General features: G+C 48.7%; 1 protein-coding gene across 7 annotated transcripts in view; it reads left to right on the top strand.

Moving 5' to 3' along the window:
- MACF1 (microtubule actin crosslinking factor 1) overlaps window positions 1-23779 on the top strand; it is a 305205-nt gene that overhangs the window by 7579 nt on the left and 273847 nt on the right. The window contains exon 1 of one of the 7 annotated variants that reach the window (XM_088153933.1): window positions 15620-15839. The exons of 5 other annotated variants lie outside the window; for them this stretch is intronic. In XM_088153933.1, the coding sequence (XP_088010059.1) occupies window positions 15746-15839 (94 nt within the window). In that variant the 5' untranslated portion in view covers window positions 15620-15745. Of the gene's footprint in view, window positions 1-15619; window positions 15840-23779 lie in introns of those variants that run through there. One more of the 7 variants, XM_088153953.1, reaches the window with a different exon arrangement.

Below are 23779 nucleotides of genomic sequence, written 5' to 3' on the forward strand. Positions count from 1 at the left end.
CTCCTTCATTCTGTGGTTCTCCTTCTTTCCCCTGAGTCTTATATCTTCCTGGTACGACCCTCCCCTTCCTTCTCAGCTGAATCCATCTCCGTCCCATGTGAGTGCCTCAACTTTTCTTCCTTGATTTATTCCTTGGTCTGAAATGGCTGCTTGGAGAATGCCTGGGCTTGCACCCCCCACCTCCCCCTGCCCCCCCCCACTGCAAACAATCCCTTTGCTGTGCTTTCGGCTCCAGCACTCTGTATCACCCTGCAGGGAGGGGCAGCGCAGCTCGGGCACAAAGCTGATCCATGCCCATTGCTCCAAAATATTGCTGGACCCATGGATCCTTTTGCTGCAAGAGGGTTCTTACCAGGCTCAAACATCCTTCCTGGCTGAGTTTTAGTAAGGCAGGGAATGGCTTCGCTCACTGCATCAAGCCATAATGTATGGGAATGTTTAGCAAGCAACGGACCCACCAATCTGGTTGAGCAATTTGCTTGCAGCTCAGAGCCACAGTTTAAAGTAGTAAGAATGACAATTTGGATTTCCAAATTATTATTTGGAATTGCCAAGTTCAGACAGACCAACCTCTAGAATGCAACATGCTAGTCATCACAGTAGTTGGAAAAAAGCAAGTTTTAGATATGACACAAATGTCACAGCAACTGGAAAAGATTGTAAAATATCAGGACTTCATAATTGAAATACAGAGATAATGGCATAAATTGGCAAAAGTTTTTCCCATAATTATTGGAGCATTAGGAGCTCTAACAATGGCATTGCCAAAGCAGCTGACACAATTAGAATTCTTTGACCTCACAACATTTAGTTTATAAAACACAGCTTTGCTTGGAGCCACAGTGGTATTTGAACAATAATTAGCCCTTGGGATAACACTTGAATTGACCTCAAGTCACCAGCATTTGCTGAGGCTCTGTAATAACAGTAATAATTTGGCCTTTGAGATCACAGGGCCCTGGTGGCTTTATGTTATTGGCCGGGGGGGGGGGGGCAAAATGGCCTTTTCTGGAGGATGTTAAGTGTTACGGTTAGGGGGTGAAATGGGTGTCTTGCCTTTTGGCTGGGCTGAGCCCCCCTGTCATCCTGAGAGCCTCTGCTGCTCCTTCCGGTTGTTTCCGTCACAGGGTGGGAAAGGAGGCCACTCACCCCCCCTGCCCCCGTCTCTTGCTTGGAAAGACGGCTACATTCTGCCGACAGGCTCCGACCGGTGTCATCTCTCAAGGTGCTCAAGGCAGAGAAAGACACTGGCCCAATCAAATAGTCTTTTACAACAATAATGTAATTAATGAGAGTAACAGATTGGCCTCTCTCTGCATTTCCTAAGACCTGGTTTGTCATGCGTTCTCTCAAGCAGTGATTGCTTCCCTCCCCATGCCAGCCTAGCAGTCGGTCGCGGGGTGGGGGGGCATAGCAATAATGGAAAAGCTGACTCCCCTCACAGTCACGATCTTCACTTTTCTGCACTCCTCCGCGCTCCCCCCCTACACACAAAGGAGAGATTTCCACAAAGAAAGGTGTGGATGGGGGCTGCCTCCCGGGTGGATTATTCCTGAAGCGTTTCTGCCAAGATCATGGCTTGACCTGCCATGTCTTTGGAAGAGATGGATGGATGGATGGATGGATGGATGGATGGATGGATGGATGGATGGATGGATGGATGGATGGATGGATGGATGATGTGCCATCAAGCTGAAGTCGACTCTGAGCGACCACATCGATAGATTTTCTCCATGACTTTGGAAAGGGAAACATATTAATATGCCAACATTTGAAAGGAGGTGGTTATGGACTGTTCCAGTCACCCTTTCCAGGGTATTGGGGCTACAACTCCCATCAGCATTGCTGGAAGCCCATAGAGAATGGTAGCAGTCTGGGGAAGGCTAGAGTAGATCCAGAAAGCTTAAAGAAGAGGTTAAATCTCTGTAAAATGAGGGAGATCCATTTTACCAGATTGGAAAAGGAGTTTTCTCACCAAATAAAGAGCTATGAGGCAAAGAGAGGTTTATATCCATCGCTAGGAATTTAAATGCACTCTTCTGATCCTCAAAAGCGATGACAGTCCTTCCAAACTTCCTGCGTTTCCTGAACCTGGCGCAGTCCCTCTCTTTCTTCAGGTATTCATTAGCAACTCTGAAGTGCAGAAGCTCTTGGGCTGTGCAGTGATGCAGATTTGAAGGGGAAAACCTGATTCACTGTCTCCCTGGGCGAACCCCAAGCGCCCATGGTCATCCCCTCAAACCTGGGATCCCAGGAGAAGACACAGTTGCTTTAATAACTGTCCAGCAACGAGCACCCTCTTGTGCTCTGAAGCCTCTTTCCTCTTTGAATCCCGATCACCCCCTGCCCTAAAAGCACAGGGCCTGACTTGTGCTCCCAGGAAACGTCTGTGTGTCACTGACAGCTTTCCTTGCCCCAGAAGATCCCTTCTCTCAAGGAGGATCAGGTCCCAGCCCTGAGGAGGTTTCAGTCCCCTGTGCTAGTGGGTAGCTGGGTGAAGGAAGGGGCCAAAATTGGGCAGTGGGAGCTCCAGTCTGAGCATCTGTGGATGTCAGGCCCAGCCCAAGAACAATGGTGGAACAGTCCAGTTGAGCAAAGTTCCTTTATTTGCTTACACCTTATGGACAAAATCTTGCCAGACTAAATCTATACTACTGCAATAAGTGGATATACCCTGGGAGATTCTAGGGAGGGGCTGTCCTGAACCTCTTTCACTTCCCACGCTCCTGCTCTGGACTGTGTTGTCTCTTGTCTCCTTTCCCTTCCTGGAATGCACCCCCTCCCTCCTGATAGCCTTGATCTCTCACATCACCCTCCTCTTCATAGATACCTTCCATCACACTGGGGATTTGGGGGCTGGGAAAATCCTCCTCTGGAACCTGGGCAAACTGCCGCCTGTTCGTGTGGCCAGTGCTGTGGGTGAACCACAGTCTGGCTCGGAAGATGGAGGCTTCCTATAACTCTGTTCCACCCAAAACTGCATAATGATGTGTAGAAATGAGCAATCTCTCATACGACCCAGATGGACCATTTGTTTATTCAGGCATGGTAGAAAGAATAATGTCATATAAGCGCTACCTTTATACACAGTGGCTGGGTTTGATTAACAGAAATACGGTTGGCAGTTTGGTGTGGGAATGCAGCCAGGCTGTTCCCATGGCTCAAGTGACCCAGACACCTCCTTTCTGGTCACTTGATTCATCCTCGTGTGCTGCAGCACGTGATGGGACAGGGTGGGTCTCTGCTGTGGTAACAGCCATGACAGTCTCCAGGCTCTACAAAGTGGGCTGCAGGTTCCATCCTATCCCGTTTCTTTTGCAAACTGAAGTGAAGAAAAATTAAGAACAAATCCATAAATTTCTGGCATTATCAGGGATGATGTCACCATAGTCAGATTTTGGGGTGGGGGAATTATCCATCTCCCACTCATTTCTGCTTGTTTGGAAAATAGCTACAGAGGTGGAGTGCCTAGAGAAGTCCTGTTTTCACACTTCCTCTCTAGGACTTCGTCTGGATCTTGGGAGGGATGACTGTGGTCAGCTGTTCCCACAATGCAGCAAATGGGCAGAATTATTTTATTCCTTTGTAAGACTGGGTCTTTGTTGTTGTTGTTTAGTCCTTAAGTCGTGTCCGACTCTTCGTGACCCCATGAACCATATTGCGCCAGGCCTTCCTGTCCTTCACTGCCTCCCTGAGTTTGCTCAGTTTCATGCTCATTGCTTCAGTGATGCCATCTAACCATCTCATCCTCTGCCGTCCTCTTCTCCTTTTGCCTTCAATCTTTCCCAGCATCAGGGTCTTTTCCAAAGAGTCCTCTCTTCGCATTAGGTGGCCAAAGTATCTGAGCTTGAGCTTCATTATCGATCCTTCCAATGAGCAATCAGGGTTGATTTCCTTTAAAATTGACTGGTTTGACCTCCTAGCAGTCCAGGGGACTCTCAAGAGTCTTCTCCAGCACCACAGTTCAAAGGCATCAATTCTTCGGCGCTCCGCCTTTTTTATGGTCCAGCTCTCACAGCCATACATTACTACTGGAAAGACTGGGTCTGCTTAGAGCTAAATCTGACTCCTGTGAAATTAGTTGACTGAATCAATTAACCCCTCTTTGGAATTCCAATGATAACCAATGCACACTCCCAACTGGGTTAAATATGTTATGAAAGCTGGCATCGTGCTGGTTAGTTTATGGTTCAATATGTTGTGTGATCCTGAAACGCTGGGTTAGGTAAAATACAATTAAATTAACCTTATAGCCACCAGCTTGGTTCAAACAACATACTAAGCTGTGGTTTGTTTAATCACACTCTGTTGAATTAACCACAATTGGCTGGGGTTGTGTGACATGTTAAACCATAATTAACAAACCTCATTAGCTGTGTTCAGCCAAACCCAAGCACGTGTCATCCCTAGTGTGTTGTCCGAACGTAGCCATATATTAGACTGAATATTGAGTTTGAAGAAGGGGAGAAGCTAAATAAGCCTCATTTTATCCAGAAATTTTTATCCAAATCTTTGCATTTCTCCAGTCCAGCTGGGTTGGAGATGTGGCTGCAAGGCCTACAGGTTAAAGATGGTTTGCTTGTTCATTGCCTGTGGAATTGGGACCATTCTGTTCTCTTGCCATGTTGCAGTTGCTGACCCATTTCGCAGGGAGAGCCTAGATGGAAATGTACTTTAGCTGCTAGGTCAACCCCTCCAACAACTTTGTCATCAACCTCATTGAGTGTTTTTGGGAGCTAGTGATTGAGTTAAGAGGGGAAGAAGGAAATTTGTCTATCAAAATGTGCCGTATGTTTAATAGTGACAGCGACCATTAATTAGCACTGAGGCCAAGTTAAGATGGGGGCATCTGGAAACCACAGGACAGTCTGTTTTGTAACTGTCCTGAACTTAGCTTCGCTGATGGTGTGGCACTGAAAGCACGGATAATAGATGCCTTCCTTATTTTAAGTTGGCAGCTGAAATGGCAATTCTGTGAGGAGTTGGATTGTTCCGTATAAAGGATACTCTATTTAGTTTTCTGGGCAAGTGAAAATCTGTGGTAAGAACTGCTTTTGGAAATAAAATGTGCTTCTTAAGCTTAGGAAAATAGACATGTTTACCTCAAACAGAGCGGTAAATTGTTTGATGAATGCTGTGCTCTTTTGTATTCTGTGACCCTTGTATCCTTTACTCAGTGACTGGATTCACACTGTGTAAATGTATAGTTTAACTGTGGTTTATTGAATAAACCACAATTGCTAGAGTTTCACAATATGCTAAGCCATAAACTATTATTTATAAACCACGGTGGATGTTCACACAACATGCTGAACAATAAATTGAGTCAGTTATAATTTAATAAACCACAGTTAAGCAAACCATGACTTTGATTAAGTGCTGTCAAGTTGGTGTCAGCTCTTAGCCACTATATGGATAGACTTTCTCCAGGGTGAACTGTCCTCCACCTGGCCTTCTAGGACTTTCAGTGATGCAATTTATTTATTTAGACAGTGTATATGGCTGCCTATCTCAACAATGACTCTGAGTGGCATACAAAAAGTTAAAAACCAAACTATAGTCAAACAATGATCCATATAACCACAGTTCAGGGTCAAGAGAAACACTTCCAGTATGCCAAAGTAACAATAAATTGGCTGACCGATCAACTAGTGGAGCTTGTTAATGTCTTTGACCAAATGCCTGGGGATTTTAAATGATTTAGAAAGGCTAAGGGGGTGGCATCTGAATCTCCAGGGGAATGCTGTTCCACAGAGCAGGTGCTCTGTCAAAGAAGGCACTACTCCTGGTCCCACAAGATGACATGGCTTAATAGAAGGGACCCGGAGCATGCATTCCCTGCTAGATCGATGGGGCAAGCAGAGATGATGGGAGACAAGGCAGTCCCGCAAATGCCCAGGCCCTGTGCCATGCAGGGCTTTACAGGTGATAATCAACACCTATTTATTGGTGGTGTAATCAGATCTACCCATCTTGCTGCTGGTTGTCCTCTTCTCTTTTCTTCTGCCTTTCCCAATATTTGAGCCTTCTCCAGAGAGCTGGGTCTTCATATGTGTCCAAAGTAGAATAATTTGAGCCTGGTTGTTTGTGCCTTGAGTGAGAACTCTGGGTTGATCTGTTCAATGATCCATTTGCTTGTTTTATCAGCTATCCATGGTATTCTCAAATGTCTTCTCCAACACTCAAGTTTAAAAGCATTAATGTTCTTATAATAAAAGCAGTATTAACATTCATAACTCTGGTTTCCTAGTCTGGTATACCTTGAAGGGCTTGAATCTTACAAGTCTGAATGTGCTTCCCCTTCCTTCCCTTTATCTTTATGAGAACTGGGTAGGGTCATGTCTGAGACGCTTTCTCAAATTACATTTCTGCCCCAGACTCAGATTTCTTTTACCTGACCAGTGTCTTGGTTGCAGCTCTTCCTCCTGTTCCTCAAGGTTATTTTACTTCCCATTAGACCATCCAAGGTTAAAGATGGAATATCCCCAGATTTAGGAGGCCCTAACATCCACATCTACTTGGACTTGGTAGGATTGAGTCTGAGATGGTTCCTTCCCACACAGACCTTTTACAGGTGGTCCGTGTTTAACAACCACTTGTTCAGCAACCATTCAAACTTACGACAATGCTGAATGAGTGGTAGTTATGACTGGTTCTTGCATTACGTCGGTTGCAGCATCCCTGAGGTCATATGATCGTCATTTCTGACCTCCTTTGCTGGCTTCCTACAAGCAAAGTCAATGGGGAAGCCAACAGGAGGTCACAAATGCAACCATGTGACATCCTCACTTAACGACTAGCAGTGATTTGCTTAATGATGGCAATCAGAAGTGCTGGAATTTCCACTGCTAAGCAGTGCGCTCATGCGACATTGCACTTTACGACTGTGTTGCTTAGCAATGGAAATTCTGGTCCCAATTACCATTGTTAAGTGAGGACTTTTTTTTTAATCTATCCAATTGTGTCCAATGTTTATTTATAAGAAGATATTTATTATTTATGATTTGTAGGTCTATCGTTTTATTGTATTTTAATTAATATTTATTCTTTTACTGTAAGTCGCTCAGAGTTGCTTCTAGGGAGATGGGTGATGACAAATGTGCAATAGAAAATAGAAAATATGCTCTGTCAGCACGCATGGGGTGATACGGGCTCCACCCGTCCCTGGAATCACTTGCCAATTCTCCATCTTCTTGGAACCCACTTGCTTTTAGGATTGTGTTTATGTTGTATTTTAATGAATCTTTGTTGTTGCTGTTCAGTCGTTAAGTCGTGTCTGACTCTTCGTGACCCCATGAACCATATTGCACCAGACCTTCCTGTCCTTCACTGCCTCCCTGAGTTTGCTCAGTTTCATGCTCATTGCTTCAGTGATGCTATCTAACCATCTCATCCTCTGCCGTCCTCTTCTCCTTTTGCTTTCAGTCTTTCCCAGCATCAGGGTCCTTTCCAAAGAGATCTCTCTTCGCATTAGGTGGCCAAAATATCTGAGCTTGAGCTTCATTATCGATCCTTCCAATGAATTTTTATCTTGTTGTAAACTGCCCAGAATCATTTCACAAGATGGGCGGTGACAAATGAATAAACAAATAAATAATAAAATAAATTCTCAGAGTCTGCCTGGACTAGTCCCTCCACTTTTATTAGCAATATTTTCAGAAGTGGTCTGCCCTTGCCTGCTTCCTAGGGTGAGAGAGGGACTGGCCCAAGGTCCCCCAGCCGGCTTTGTGCCTCAGGCAGGGCTAGAACTCGCGGCCTCCCGGTTTCTAGCCTGGTGCCGTATCCACTAGACCAAAGTGGTGAAGGACTACCTGTATTTTTAATAGTTGATCCTAAAAGGCAGAAGTTATCCATCACTTCAGCGTCTTCATTTCTAAAGTTCTGAAGCTGGTTATCATTAGTTTGATCTTTCTTATATTTAATCTAATATTTCATCTGAGTTCCATTTTTTTTCACTGAACTCCTTGACTTTTATTACTAGACCTTGCAGATCCTTTGCATTTTCAGCTATTAAAGTGGCATCAACATAGTGCAGGTAATTGATGTGACTTGGTCAAATTTTAAAATCACGTTCATCTTCTTCCAATCCAACCACCCTCCTTATATATCCATCATATAGGTTGACTAAATGTGGGGAATATGCAGCCTTGTCTGAATCCTTTGCCAACCTGGAGCTAGTCTGTTTTTTTAATAATATTAATAATAGTTTATTAAATTTGTGTGCTGCCTGACTCTCAATGACTCTGGGCAGCTCACAATGAAATCAATAAAGCAGAAAATATTAAATAAATAAAAGATTTTGCCATGTTTCGTCCAGGCTGTGGCTTCCTGCCCTGTGTATAGGTTTCTTGTGAGGACAATGAAATGTTCTGGGATTCCCATTTTCCTAAGGACATTGCATGGCTTGACACAATTAACACAATCAAAGGCCTTTCAATAATTAATGAAGCACATATTGACTTTTTTTGGGTATTCTTTGGTAATTTCAATTATCCAGCATGCATCAGCAATAAAGCCAGCTTCTAAAACCAGATCCTTTTCCATATAGGCATCGGAAGACCCTAAACATTATTTAGTTAGCATGTGAAAGTAAGAATGTTGTGCGATAGTTGCACCCTCCGTTAAATCTCCCAAGTTTAGCATGATTGATATATGTAAAAAGCTGTGAGCAAATGCTTCATGTTTCATACTGCACCTGTTTTAACATTTGGGAATTTGGGATTTTTCATAGGATGATATCAGACATTTTAATGTAATCCAAAATATATTTTCCAAATCCATGCACCGAGGTATTTGTAACCCTTTTGTAGAACATTAAAATGCGAAGATAAACCTTTTTTCACATAATTATGAGTTTTTTAACAAATGTATTCACTGGAGTTGAAATATTCCCCTCATGCAAACCTTGAAATGTCTTTAAAAGCAACAGTGTTCAGAAATCTAGGCTGGCCTCTGGGAGTTCAGATCCTCTCCTTAATCCACCTCGAGGTTCAGCCTCTGATTCGAAGAGGATAAGCAGAGCGGCCTTCTTCCCCGGGGTGACTTCTCAGGGCCATTTTCAGGGAAACAAGATCCATTCCACACAAGACAGGCCATTCCTTCGGCTTGATGGAGGCCCAGGGAGGGGGACGACAGGGTCCCCAGAGCATCTCTGATCAAGCTCCCTCTCCCCAAACTGCACGGCTTGGGCCAGGAGCTGCCCCAGTGCCCCTCCCAGTACTTTCACTGGGCTGCATATCCCATTCTTATCGATTCCATATGTCCCTTCCTGTATATCTCTTCCTGCAACCCCACTGAGCACCAGGACCTGGATAGCACCTAAGGTCCATCTATTGTATATAATCAAATAAAGTGCAATGGTCTATGCATTCAATTCCCAACAGAAGGTTTGAACCCCATAAAAAAAAATCTGTCCACCCACATAGGTCTGATGAGTCCCACTAGGATGAAACTGGTCATAGACCACCTCCTGGTGGTTGAAGTACTTTCAGTGCAAAGAACTCCTTGATCTGGTTTATTTTGGAGTTTGGGGTGCTTCCCCAGCTGAGGGCCAGCTCCACATTTCTGGAGCAGGGGGGCCGCCCTCCTCTGCCCCATCCCATTGCTTGTCTTCCTCCGCAGGACTTTCCACAGTATCAGTGAGGGGAAGCCCCCTCTCTTTCGGTGGGGAGTGAGCACTTGTTTATCCAGAGCAACAGCAGCAGGACAGAGGAGCAGAAGCAGAAGCAGCACTCCCCCTCCCCTTTCTGCAGGTTGAGGAAGCCCCCCCCCAGGTCATTTTCCTTCCCCCCAGCTGCTTTCTTCCTCCAAGGCCTCCTCTTCTTCCAGCCTCCTCTAGTGCCCAGCCCTTTCTTACCTGGGCTCCGTTAAAGGCAATTGATGTCTGCTTCACGTCTAACGCTTGCAAATGCCATCTTTTACCAGCTATAATGCCAAATGCCTTGCACATGAATGATAGATAAGAGCAATTCTAACTGTTTATTCATTTGTTCATTCATTCATTTATTTATTTAATTTATATGGCGCCCATCTCCCCTAGAGGGCGACTCTGGGTGGCTCACAATTAAAATTATTATATATCTGGGGCGCAATCAGACCAAGATAAAGCACTTCGCAGTATCATTTGCTTGGGAGAGTTAAGCAGCTGCTGACATTTCTCAGTTCCCAATCAAGAGACTTCAAGGGGCTCGGCTGATTTGTGCCAGTGGAGATCGCTTCCTACCACTCATCCTGCGCGCTGGTTCAAAACAGGTGCTGTGTGAGGTGACAGCCCCTGGGTACCAGCTGCACTATGAATTGATGGGGGGTTTAGGGAAGCCACTGTCTCTGAGCCTCAGCAATTCTATCTGTAATTTTTTTTTTTTGTGTGTGCCTTTGAGTTGGTGTTGACTCCTGGTGACTGCCTGGACTAGTCCCTGCAGTTTTCTTGGCAAGGTTTCGGACATGGTTTGCCCTTGCCTGCGTCCAGGGCTGAGAGAGGGGGGGACTGGCCCAAGGCCACCCAGCTGGGTTCACGCCTAAGGTGGGACGAGAACTCACAGGTTTCTAGCCTGAGGCCTTCACCACTACACCAAACTGGCTCTTTTATCTGTAATGGGGGGGCGGGGGGGTGATATTGTTTGCACATCAGGGGATTTGTAAGGATCACTGAAATAATGTATATAAAGGACAATTTATCTGAAGGGAAGCCCCATTGAATGCACACCATATTTAACTGGTTCAAGAGAACTACCCTAATGCAGTCGGTGGGCAGGGGCACTTGGAGGATACCAACTGAGCTGTGGGCAGTTTGGGACTAATATAATCCTGGTCAGCTAAGTTGCGTGAACAAGAACAAGTGTGGAGAGGGTTAACACTCACATCTGGCTGCTGGAAAAAAAGCTGTAGAATAGATCCTGCAAAAGAGGACAGCTATAAGGCTCATTTTAATGGTACTCTTCCCTCCCCCCCCCCAAAACCTGGAAAATGGGAGGGAACCCTGTCCTTCCACTGACTCTGATAGAGCCATGATGGATTTTCTTTCTTGAAGAACATCTAAAGGGAAAAAAGGTCAGAAGTGACCACTTCTTTTGCTTCAGCTAGGAGAACAGGGAAAATAGGGTTGGGCACGGGACACCAGTAGAACAACCGTTTGCAGCTCCTTAAAGCAGCTGTGTCTTTTCCCAGGATTATGCAACATGCCCTGAAGTTGCAGAGGCAAATCCAGAGAGGCTGTGCAGCTCTCTTAGGACATGGCTGTTCTCCGGGTGACAGGTGGATTGACAGTCATGTGGAGCTGATGCTTGGAGTGAGTCAGCTAACCTGGGAGCAGTTGAATCGGTCAGGTCTGCTGAATATTGTGATACTTCTGAGCAGAAGGCTGTGTTTTTAGCAAGCAAGCAGCTATGATATGGCAGCTCTCAAAGGAGAATCAACCAGACTCCTATAAGGTGATGTGTATGTGTGCCTGGCTTGGCATATTGCATTAAACTATACTGTGCTTTGTTTGATTTTGACTCAGTTGTGTGAACCCAGACTTGGTGGTTCATAAACCATGGTTTAAGGGATTGTATTAATCTGTGAACCTGCCCAATTTTAACTTAAATCAACATTGAGCTCACACACTGTGCTAAGCCTTGGTTTGTTATTATAGAATCCTAAAATGCAAGGGTTGAAGGGATCTTGATGATCATCTAGGGCAACCCCTTGTCCAAGAGATGACCATCCGGCCATTTCGACAACTTCAGCCAAGGAGAGTCCACCACCTTCTGAGGTGGCTGTTCCACTGTCGAATCAGCTCTTATAATTAGGAAATTCTTCTTGGTATCTAATCAGAATCAACCTCCTCGTAATTTAAACCTGTCATTTCTGTCTTCTCTTCTGGAATAACTCAGAATTATTTTAACCTGTCTCAAGACACTTGAAGACAGCTATCACATCTTAGGTTGTTTTAGCCATCGTTTATTTACTTATTACAAGTGATTTTATGCTGGTTAATAAAAAAGGGGTATATAATAAATAAATTATACAATATATCACATTATAGTAAACAGCATCCCTATAAAAATGCCGACTGTGAGGAAGGGAGCTCATTCCACCTTCCTTTCATTTCCAGCCATCTGTTTCTAACCATGAGTATGACAAAATGGGTCTTGTGACATCATAACCCAAGCTCCACCATACTGTACATGTATGACCTCATGTACAAGTATGTAAGGGGCAGAGTTTGTGCTGTGACGCATGCTTCATCGCCTGCCCCCATGGAGATGCCTCTGGTTCCACCTGACACCACTTTTTAAAAACTTTTTTCTCCTAATGTGGGTTAATTATTTCAGAGACCCACAGGGACAAAAACACTCTGGGCTTCCTCCCAGAGGAGCGCCAGTGGGTCTGTGGCAAGGCTGCTTCTTTTGTGCTGCTGCACCAGGGCGACTCAGCATCCTGCTTCCCCAGCCGCTGCTCCTGCATGTGCCATGCGTTGCAGAGGGCACCATGGAAATGGGAGAAAGCCAGCTTGACAGAGCGAAATTGTGAGAAAAGAAGGTGCTGTTCAGGTTGCCAGGGCAACACGGGTGGCTGAGTAATCACTCTGCTGGTTGCTGTGGTTACAAGCAGTGTGTGTGTGTGTGTGTGTGTGTTGGGGGGGCACACACTTTCTCTCCACGCTGCCTGTCCCCTCCCAAAACAGGGTACCTGGTCACAAGATGCTCATAAAGGACCTCGTAACAAAATTCAGAGGTTTCTGAAAATCTCAGCCTGGCAAAAACTGAAATAATACTGTTATCACTGGACTGAGATTTTAATTGCAAGTCATTCTTACAATCCTGACAAATTCTGGCAGTGATTTGTAGGTACAGAGCACCCATCGATTCTGGGAAAGCTGAGAGCTGCCTCGAGATGTTTTGGTGCTCCAGGCTGACGGGGGCAAGATGCCTCACCAAGCCAATGGCACACCTAGTTTTGTGAATCCAGGCCAGGGGGTTAGTTTATGGTTCACTCATTATGCAAACCCAGAGTTGAGTAACCAGGACAGGAAGATTCCCCACAGATCTATGGGCCGGCTATGGGTCAAATCTACACATTCAGTGTGGGGGACACACAACTTGCTATCTGGCGCAGCTGCTTTGCTTTGGCTCATGGTGTAATCCCTCTGAAAATAGCCTGGACTTTCCAACCTGTTGCCCACCAACTGTCGGAGGGTCACACTCAGAATTTGTAGCCATCCTAAGTTAGGCCTGAAAAGAAATGTAAGACTTTCCCCCAATGGATCTGTGATGAAAGAGGAGCCAGTGTTTTACCTGGCCACCCTCTCCAAAAAGCAACTCTGCTTTGTCTGTGCAACCCACACCACCAAAGGGCTGGGATGCTCACAAAGGGGCCACCTCTGCGATCCGCAGGGGCCTGGGGAGGCTCTCCTTTCCGTCCACATTTCCTCCCCTTTTAATGGTTGTCCCTCCAGAACTATTGTGAGTAGACTTTGCAGGGTGGCTCACTGCCTCCATCCCTTTCTGCCCTTGTTTTTCTGGATCTGCTGTAGGACTTTGTCTCTGTTCCAACAGTTGAGTGCGGCCCTACCACACTTGTGTATGTATGTGTTCCTGTATCTGAATTACCAAGGCAGGGTGGGTGGGTAGTTGAGCTTCCAGCAAGATGGGCCTATCTGGGGCTAAAGGGCCCCCCAGTGTAGCTAACTGGATCACCTTTATGGGATAAAGGAATTTGCACAATATGATTCCTCCCTGAGACAGTTAAGCATGTTTTTCAATCAGGGCCAAAGGCTTGAACAAGATTTTAACTGGGTTACTAAATTAGCCCTTTTTGGAAGAGTGCACAAAACTTAAACTAAGCTTAGAAAAACAACCACCTTTAATCTAGGTTTACTTAGCATGTCGTGTGTCTGTAGCTGCTAGGGTTATGACTGGCTAAGTGCGTTTCAGATCCCAACTGGGGAAAAAGAGAGTTCCTTCTTCGTGAATGGAAATGCTGGGCTGAATAGGTACTCTGTTTGAAAACTCCGCTTTAATTCCCAACAATTTTCATCTGAATCGGACACACCACCCCATTTCTTTGACCCTAATTCTTTCTTTGTTTTGGCAATAGACACCCATTTCTCAACCATTAAAAGAAAGGTGGTTTTTAAAAAAAGATCCTTGCACTGCTCCGTTTTCTCCACCAGATGCTGCCCGAACTCCTTCCCACTTTTGCCTCGTGCAATTTTTTCTGTATCCAACCTGTTCTTGCTGAAGAAAGTCCACCACAATTGGTGAAATTGTTGGCACTCCTAATCACGCTTGTGGTGAAATGAGGTGACCTGCCCTTCTTTGCACCTCCCATGACAAGTGCTTAGTCCTTTTTTTCCAGTTTTGCTGTTTCAGCTGTAGCAAAAAGTGCAGTTTTGGATTCCTGGAGCGCTGATTTTGGCTGGAAGGATTGTTAGATGGATGAAGTGTGGTAATACCAGCCTGGGGGACAAGATTTCATACCAGTCCATGGTGTTTGAACAGTGGCTTGGGAAAGCGACTTTAGTTCGTCAATTGTTTCTGAATAGTTGGATAAACTGAGCCATGCCGTCAACACCTGGTAGCTCTAATCCTTCTGGTGGCCCAGCCCTGCTGTGGCTTTCAGTTGCCTCTCAGGCAGGCGAACACTATTGGCTGGCATCTCTGCTCTTGCCCCTCCGTGTAGCACCAGGGTAGACAAAGGTGTGGCAAGGCCACAGACGCCACCCTTGCTGCTCCCCACTGCCAGAAGGCCAAAAAGACAAGCCAACACTGGGTTGTGGGGAGAATCTGGTAGGAAGGCAGGTAGGAGGGCTTGGATGCATGGGGGGGGGGAGCAGTTTCGACCCTGGAAAGGTGAGGCGGCGGGTGGGGCAAGAGATGAGGCAGGGGGAGGAAGTGACTGGCTTTACACCTGTTGTTTTGCCACAATGTGCTTGGTTTGATTTTGACACAATATCACTTGTGAACACTGCCAGTTGTGGTTTGTAAGCCAAGGGTTAGACCTCAGGCATCTGTTCCCAACCAGGATAACCCCCAAACCTGCATTGTGACATCCTAATGCAAAGCCTTTGCTACTTCACATCATGAGGTCACACCCGGCATTGTGACAAACGTTTCATTACTTGACTATGGAGGCCTCTGGCTTATGATGTGATGTGCGAACCAAGCTATCCTGGCTTGCTCCACAAACCACGACTACAACCATGGTCTGGCGTCACCCTCCCTTCCCCCCCCTTCCCCCCCGCGGCGCTCTCCCCTCTCTCAGCTCCTTCGTGGAAAATACGCGCCGGAGGACGGGCCGGGGCCTCCCGGCCGCAGCACCCGAGCAGCCTTCCCCCTCCTGCCTCGGACTCTCGCTCGGGTCTCTTCCGCCGCGGGAGCGCCGGCTCGCCCCGCTCGACGGCCGCCGCCGCCGCCGCCGCCGCCGCCCTTTCCCTCCGCCGGCCTCGGCGCAGTCTGCCCCGCAGTTCCCCAGCCTGCCGCCGGGCGTCCCCGCCGCGTCGCGGGCCGGGGGCGGGCCGGGAGAGGCGAGCAGCCAAGCCGGGGGCCGGCCTGGGCCTCCCTGACAGCAGCGGGTGGAGCCTGAGCCGGGAGGCCAAGAGGAGCCGGTCGAGGTGCCGGCGGGGAGGCGCCGCCGCGTTGGGCTCCCGGGGCTGGCGAGAGCGCCGCGCCGCTTCCTGCCGCCGCCTGCCCGTCTTCCTGCCGCCTCTGCCGCGGGCTCGGCGCACGGATCGGCTGGCCCGTCCGCCCGCCCGCCCAGCGCCATGGCCGGCTACGTGCCGGGGCAGCTGCCGCTCAACCGGAGCCAGGAGAAGGAATTCGTGCAGGCGTACGAGGATGTGCTCGAGCGCTACAAAGGTGAGCCGGGCCGGCGCGAAGGCAGCCTGGGCGGCGCGGCGGCGGCGGCCTCGGGTGGGAGGGAGCAGCGCGCGATCTCCCTCGTGGCGCGGGCGGCGGCGCGGGGCGGCTGGCAGCCGCGGCCAGCGAGAGGGGCGGCCCTGCCTTCTCGGGCCCGCCGGCCGGGCTGTCAGCGCTGCGGCCGGAGCGAGCGAGCGAGCGAGCGGGGAGGAGCGAGACCGGCCTAGGAGGAGCCCCGCCGCCGTTCGCGCCCGGGCCGAAGCCTCGCTCCGAGCGGCCGGGGCAGCCTGGGCTGCGCTCCCCCGCCCGCCTGCCTGCCTGCCTGCTTGTCGTCGTCGTCCCCGCCCACCCGCCGCCCCTCCGGCCGCCTCCGTGGGACCGCAGGCAGCCGCTTGGCGGACCTGGCCCCGCAGCCTTCGCCCGCCGGCTCTTGGGCCGCCTCCGCTCCCCCGGCCGCCCGCTCGCTGGCTCCCCGACGGAGGCTGGACGGCCGTGCTCGGCGGCGGCGGCGGCCAGCCGGGGGTTCGCAGACGCGCTCCTTTGTTCCGAGGCCGGCGGGTGGAGGGGAGCTTCGGCTGCCGCCTGACCCCGGCGCGCTCCTCCGCCCGCCGCGTCTGGCCCCGAGCGCCGCCGACCTTCCGTCCTCCACGGGACGGGACCGGGCCGGGGAGCCCCGCAGCCGCGCCAGGTGCGCTCCGAGCCGGGCGCAGGGCCCGCGGGGGGGGGGCGCGGGGGCGGCGTGGCTGTGGCTCGCCCGACAGTGAGTGTGCATTTTTCAGCGTCCGCGAAGCTGCTGAAGCTCCTGCGAGCACCGAGCAACTCTTAGGCGGCCTTCTCTTCTCTCCCGCCCTGGGCTGCGGCGCGTGGGCTTCGGGGTCTCTCGAGCCAGGGCCGAGGAAGAAGGGCAGCCGGGGAATGCTGGTCACTGGGGCCCCTTTCCTTGGACCCCGAAGCAGCGGTAGCCGGCTTGGTGACTCTCTGCTCTTGGGAGTCCCAGTCCAAAACATCTGTTCTGTTCTGAAAATGTGCATGGACGTATATCGTGGCATTCTGTATAACACATCTGGAACTATAATCAAGTCTAAGAAGTTATCCCGTAACATTGCCGGGGGCGGGGGGAGGATGCTGAGCAAAGCATCTTTTGGGGACGGGGTGCTAGAGTTGGTGGAGGAGGTAATAGCTGTCATCTGTTTACCTGCTTAAGTTACTGTGGTCTTCGGAAAGAATGGGGAGATGCCTAGAGATGTTCATCTTATGCGGACAGGAGCGCTGGGGGATCAAGTACTTTCTGGCCTGTGCGCAGCACAGCTGGCCTTCAGCCTTGATGTCCCAGCTGTTTCGGCTGCAGCTTCATTCCCTGCTCAGTGACTTTCTGAAAGGTGGGAAATACTCCCCCCAACCCTAACCCCCCCCAGCTCAGCTCCATAAGCTGCCCGAACTGGAACTGGCTGTTGCAAAACTGGATTAGAAACATGAAGCATGGAAACAATATCTTGTGTTTGTTGCAAAATGTTACTAACTTTGGAACTTCATGTTTGGGGCGGCTGGTGAGCACAAGCTTCTCGGTTGCACCTCTGTAGCTTCTGGCGCTCCTGAGTGCAGATCTGGGACAAGGTTTGCTGGACTCGGAGGCTTGGTTGGTCTTGAGGAAGGGGCTTCATTCCCCACTGGCCCCGCTGGCGCTCTGTCCTTCTCAAGCTGCAGGTTTGGAACTGAAATATCCATCTTAGATTTCTAAATTCCGTAAGCGATTTTTTCCCTCCGCTTTCTTCCCAGTAGGATACCTATTTATTTGTTAGATTTCTATCCCACCTTCCCTCCAGGAGCAAAAGGGGTATAGATGGCGCCCTTTCTTCCACTTTTCCTACAACAGCCCTGTGAAGTAGGATGGGCTGAGCAAGACTGAGTTTCTGCAGCTGAGGGTGGACTAGGAGCTGGGTCTCCATGTAGCCCCTGCACCTCACTGGCTCTTCTCCCGCAACTCTGCTCTGGTGCTCCCTCTTCAGAGGCTCAGTTGCCTGTTGCTTGATCCCAGCTGCATCTGGCTCGTGGTTAAACCTTGTTTCCTTCTGTCCTCCTGCTCCTGGCTATCCAGTGTTGCCTTGCAAGGTCCTTGGAGCAAAAGCCTACCTTAGTGTACCATAAAGCACTATGATTAAAAAAAAATACAGAAATAAAGTGTTGCATGTTCCTTTTCTAAGACTGTATTTTATATTTTTTTTATTATAAGCAAATCTCTCCGAGTATCATCCTCTCACCCTCTAATCTCTGGACGTCTAGGTGTGTTGGGCTACATCTCCTATCAATCTCAGCGTTGCCTGTGCTCTTGGAAGCACAGAATCTTGGGATTTGTAGTCTAACACATCTGGAGGACAGGTACCTCCCCCTCTCCTCTCCCTCCCCCAGATTCCATGTTTTATATTGGTATACTTTTAAATACCAGAATCTGGGAACAGAGGCCTCAAGCAGATGGTCCACTTGACTTGTGTGGTGGTGGTAGTGGACTTCTTGCAGCCACGTATGGGACCAGGAAGCTGCACTAAATGGATTTTATAGAGACCACCAGCTCTTACCTTCAGGCCAAGTTAGTTTTAAATAACTTTAAAACATAATTTTAAAATGTTTGTGTTTGACTGAACATTGCCTATGGCTTAGAGGTTAGGAAAGGAAGCGGATGGCAAACTTATTTCAGACAGAACAAACTTCTATTTATTACTGGCAGTGCGGGAAAAACTTTACGAACAAATCGGTCTTTGAGGTAACTTAACAAATTGGGCTTCTCTTCCCTTGCAGGGTATTCTGGGGCAAAGGTTGAATAGAAGCGTATTGGGAGACAAAACCAGGGGTGGGTGGGAGAATAAATTTTACAGCTTACATATTCCTTTCACTTTGCCAGGCAGGCCTTGTAAACAAGTTTATTCTCAGCTGGGCTGAATCCCTTGTCAGCTTCATTGCACCGACTGGTTTTCATTGGTCTGAGCGCGCCTTTTATGAAAACAGCCTTGCCAAAACTCAAGGAACCTCCAAGTGCATCTGAGCCAGAGGCATTTTTTACAGTGCTTAAGCGTTTGTAAATTAAGAGACAAGCTTCAGCAGGTAAAGCAGCAGAGAGACATTTCTGTTTTGCTGGGTGGGGGGTTGGTCCTCCCCTTGGAATGTGCAAATGTTCAGAAAACGGCCGCCACCTGTTTCTGCAGAGGATTTTTTAATTAGCAGCATCCTGGGCTGCCTTGACCTGGCTTGACCTCCAGCCAACCCTTTGGAGCATCTCTATTGAGGTCTTTCCAGGCATCATCTATGAAGGCAGGGAAAGCAAAGAAGGCCTTCCTGATCCAAGCCAGGAGGCCTGGTTCACACATCCAGTACTTTGGTGGTCTTAGGCCTAAAAGTCTGAACCACGTATGTCATACAGGTAAATTCTCTGGGGGAAAACACTTTGGCCCCCAAAGGACATCAGAGCCGGCACTAGGAGAACCCTTTCCGAGAGGGCGCCTCAGACCCTGCCGTTTCTGGGAAAGGTCTTTTGCGGGCTGTTCCCCGTGGCAGGTCTCCTGCTGGGGCCCCAGGCGCGCCTCGCCGTTTCCTGCACCCAAAAGCTGCTGCTGCGCCTTGGGCTTGATTCTTCCTGTGTGCTGTGGATGGTTGAGCAGTGCAGGCGCCTGGACGCAGTGCAAGCGGCTCCCTCATGTCTTGCCTCTTCTGGGGTGAATGCTTGTTTGCAGGCAGATGCTGAAGGAAAGAAGGAAGGAAGGAAAGCTAGTCAGGTTTTCCAGACAAATGTGAAGTTTTGTCCAACTTTCTGCTGACAGAGGGGAAGTGTATTGCAGCCACATTCTCCGTTACATCTTGCTGCCCCAGCTGAGCAGCCAGAAATTAGATAAAAGCCAAGCAGGATGGTGTAATGTGTACCCTGCATGGCAGACAGACAAACTGCAAAGGGGGGGATTCTCAAGGTAAAGGATCAAATGCAGCCATACTCCGTGCTAAGCCAGTTTGCCGGGCAGCCCTGAGAACTGCAACTCGCAAACTCGGGCAGCCTTTTTTAGTGTTAGCCAAAACCACTTCAGCTGTTCGTGTTGGTTGTTGCCCAAGAGCCTGTGGTCTCTTCCCTCTCCATCAGAAGGGCTAAAACCACTGGCGTCAGGTGGAAATTGACTGCAATGTCTCCCGGTCTCACCTGTGATTCCGTAGAAGCGCTCCTTGCTGATCTGGCCCGGGTGAGAGCTGCAGTCATCGTGTGGCCTGTGATGTTTGCCCTTTACAGCAGAAAGGTGTCCAATACAGCAATGCAGAAAACTGTCTCCTAGCATCATTGGGAGGGGGGAGCTCCAGTGGGTTGGGTAGCCAAGTCAACTCCAGAGAGAAGTCTGGAAAAAACATTTGCTCAGCTTCTGCTGCTAGTTGTTTCCTCCCAGCATTTTGTCCACTGCATTTTGACCCGCAGAGAGAAGCACACATCTATTGTAATGGAAGAAAAAGGCTGGTGTGTTGAACACTTTGAAGCTCAGCTTTGCTTTGGCTAAAGAGGTCATATTCTCCTGCTTTCATGGAAAGGCAGCTTCCTTGGCTTGTCCAGGTTGGTGTGGCTGCTGAAGTCCTTGATGCTTCTGGCTTGCAGGTCCTCAGTCACAGCAGAATCCTTGAAATGTTCTCTCCTGGCCTGGCCTGGCCTGGCCTGGCCTGGCCAGGGAGGAATTCTGATGAGAGCGAGCAAGCAAGGAGAACCAGTAAGTGCCTGGGGGTTGCAGCCAGGCTCCCACCCAAGGAGAGTCCTTGGTCCAGCATGTCACACTGGCTGGGTCTATAGACTGCATCATGCCCAATCTCCTAGAATTACCTTGTGACTGAAGTGGCGTACCAGCTGCCAGCCACAGCTGCTGGCGAAGCATCAGGACAACAAAAAACTAGACCACAGCCATTCAGCCTGAAACTCATCACTGTATCATGGTGTGTTTTGGCTTAGCTTGGTGTGTGAGCCTAGCCATTGTGATTTATGATTTATCATTCCATATGAACCAGACTACTGTGACACCTTCGGCAAACCATGGTTTAGTGGAATGTGGGAATTCAGTCCCTGGCTTCCTGAGATCAGAAAGTCAGGAAGGAAAAGAGTGGGGAAATGTAAAGGTTTTCCCTGATCGTTGGAGAAATTGCTACTCATTGTGAATTGAGACTTCTTAGAACTGAGCGACAGTCAGCAAAATTGGGCAAGACGGTTTTTTGTTGCTCTTGCGCTCGCTCTCTCGCTCTCTCTCTGCAAGATCATTGCACTCAGTAATGTTGAAGAGTTTTTCCAGTATTTGCAGTGAGAACGTTACTTTAGCTCAGAGAATATTGTGAGGAGGAGGACTTGTTGCCCAGAAACTGTTGCTGAAAGCAGCCAAGTGCTCGTGACCCACTTTTATGTGAAATGGGGATTGGAGGAGATTGTTGAAGGGTATTTTTGACATATGGTGGAGGAAATGGACATCCTAGATTCTCCTCCTTGCTGAGACTCACCCTGCCTCTCCTTGCTAGATTCTAGTTGTCTTTCCAGTTGAGTGACCTTTATTTGGAAGGAAGTGATAAGTAACGAAACTGCATCCCAGATTCTGGCTTGGCTTTTTGGGAGGAGTTATTAAGGATACTTGCAAGCCCCCCCCCCCTTCTTGGGTTTGAGATTGCAAAAGCCAAGCGCTGTGAAGCTTCCTGGGTGGCCTGTCTCCCTCAGTCTGTATGACCTATACGGCCGCTCAGGCAGTTAGAAAATAGCATGGAGGCGGAGGGAAAGTCGCCAGAGAAGTCCCTGTTGAAGGAGACAGGGAAGACTTATAAGGTGTTTCTTAGGTGCTTGCTGGGGTCCTGGTGGAGGGCTGATTAATGTGGCACACCCTTCCCTGTCCTGTGCACTTGAGAGATGTTGAGACTGAACTTTGAAGTCCTGGCTTCAGAACTTGCAGCAGCACAACTCAGAATGTAGAACAGGACTTTTGACTCTTCCTGGCTTTGTAGGAGCTGAGGCCTTAGACTGGGTCTTCTCCCTCAGCTCTGCTTCAGAGATGTGTTTTGTGCCTCCTTAGAGTCAGAGGCTGGAAGGGACCTGGGAGGGCTTCTAGTTCAACCCAGTGTTCAAGCAGGAATCCCCAGACCAACCCAGACAAAGGGGTGTTGCACCTTTGCTTGAAAACCCCCAGGGGTGGAGCCCTCCCAGTGACCCCAAGAGCCAGACAAATGTTCATAGGTGGACAAGAAGCCTGTTCTCTTTTTGGAAGTTGCCCTTATGCATTGTTGCAGTCATCCTTGTAGACTTCTTTTGGGCTGCCTGCGTTTCTACTCAGACATTCTTGGCGTGGCTTGCTCTGGGAGGGGAGGGTGTGTCTCTGGGGCTGCTTAAGGCAGTCTTTGATCTCCTCTTCATGGCAGATTTAATGGATAGCCCAAACCCCAAAGCAGTGAGACTCCACTTGTCCCATTAAAGCCAGTCACTCCTATTTAAGTGATGACGTTCTGGGAGTGTGCATTGACTTTTAGCATGGCTATGGGGTTAAGAGGAAGAGGAGAAGGAGAACCAGTGGGCCCCATTGGGAGAAGGAGTTGGGACCATGTAAATAACATTCTTTGGGAAGAGAAACTAGATTCTGTGTAAAGGAAGAAAATCTGCTTCAGGGTTTTGTTTCGTTTTACTTTTTTTGTGTGTGTGTGTAATTTTGCAGCTTTCATGATTTGGCATAATTTATCTTCTGCTTGATATGGAATAGGGGAAGGGGCTTTAGATGGCATCAATTCTCAGTCTTTCCTAAGTCTTAATTTGGGGGCTCCTCTGGCTTTTGAAATGTCACTTGGCTTAGGGCATCAAGCATATCACTGTACCCCTAATGGCTTAAAGCCTCTTTATGCTTTTAAATGGAAAGTGAGATTCAGGGCCCAGCTCTGAACTGGGCCAATGAAGAGTGCTGAGCCTCAGTTCAGAAGCATGGAGCCTAGTTCTGAGGATTAAGATGATGACGACGACGACGACGATGGAATGTTCTTCCATTCTTTTTACCTCTCTGTGCAGCACAAGGCTTGTAGGAGTCATACGGAGTTGCCAGCAAATGTAGCTCTGCCGGTTACTGGTCTCATACTGACTACCACGTTCACACACCACATTAAGCCACAATGTGGTTTCTTTGGTTTGAGGTTACTGTATTGTGGTAACCTGGATGTTGCTGCTGCTGCTTGTAAATCAAGGTTGAAGGCTTAACATGTTGCAGAACAGGTTGTCACTTTGTAATACGTTTGTTAATGTAAACCACAACGTCACATGCTGTGTATGTACAGCCACTACATTGTGGTCTACGCTGGTGGGAGCTGGATGGGTGGGTGGCCCTGTGGGGTAACCAGATGGTGCTCAGCCCCTTACAATGTATGATTCTTAATCTCCTGCTTGGTTGCCAAGGCACCCAGTCATTTTTTGTGAGCGTGTGAAAGTGCCCGTTGAGTTCTTGCGACACAGCCTCACCATCAGCTCCAGCCCAAAGTCGTGTCTGACAATGAACAGGGGAAGGGACAGAAGATTAGGATTAAGAGAGGCGCACAGGGCAGAAAAGGTCCTTGCAATAAACAATTCCTGTCCGTATTCTTTGGGCTTGCATTTGATTGGTGCTATGCCCAGGAATGCCATCTGTGTGATATTTTGTGTAGGATTTAGGAGAAGGGCTATACCTTAGCCCGGAAGGCAGGTTCAGTCCTGGCCTTTGTTTGTATGTTTGTTAGGAAAGACCTGGACAGCAGGTTCCCAGTCAGCTTGGACAGTCCGGCGCTGGCTGGACTGATTTGGCAGAAGGTAGCGCCTTCTTTGAATGCGGCCTCTGCCTTAGTACTTTCTAAGAGCTTCACCGCCTCTCTGCTCGACTCTTGTTTTGGTAAGCTGTGAGTCTGATTTGTGCTGGTTATTACTTCTGCTTGGGCTGTTGGGTGCC

The sequence above is a fragment of the Python bivittatus genome, unplaced genomic scaffold, assembly GCF_059951505.1.
Source record: "Python bivittatus isolate LINGU-HERP-01145 unplaced genomic scaffold, Pbiv_v1 ctg000040_np1212, whole genome shotgun sequence".
NCBI lineage: Eukaryota > Metazoa > Chordata > Lepidosauria > Squamata > Pythonidae > Python > Python bivittatus.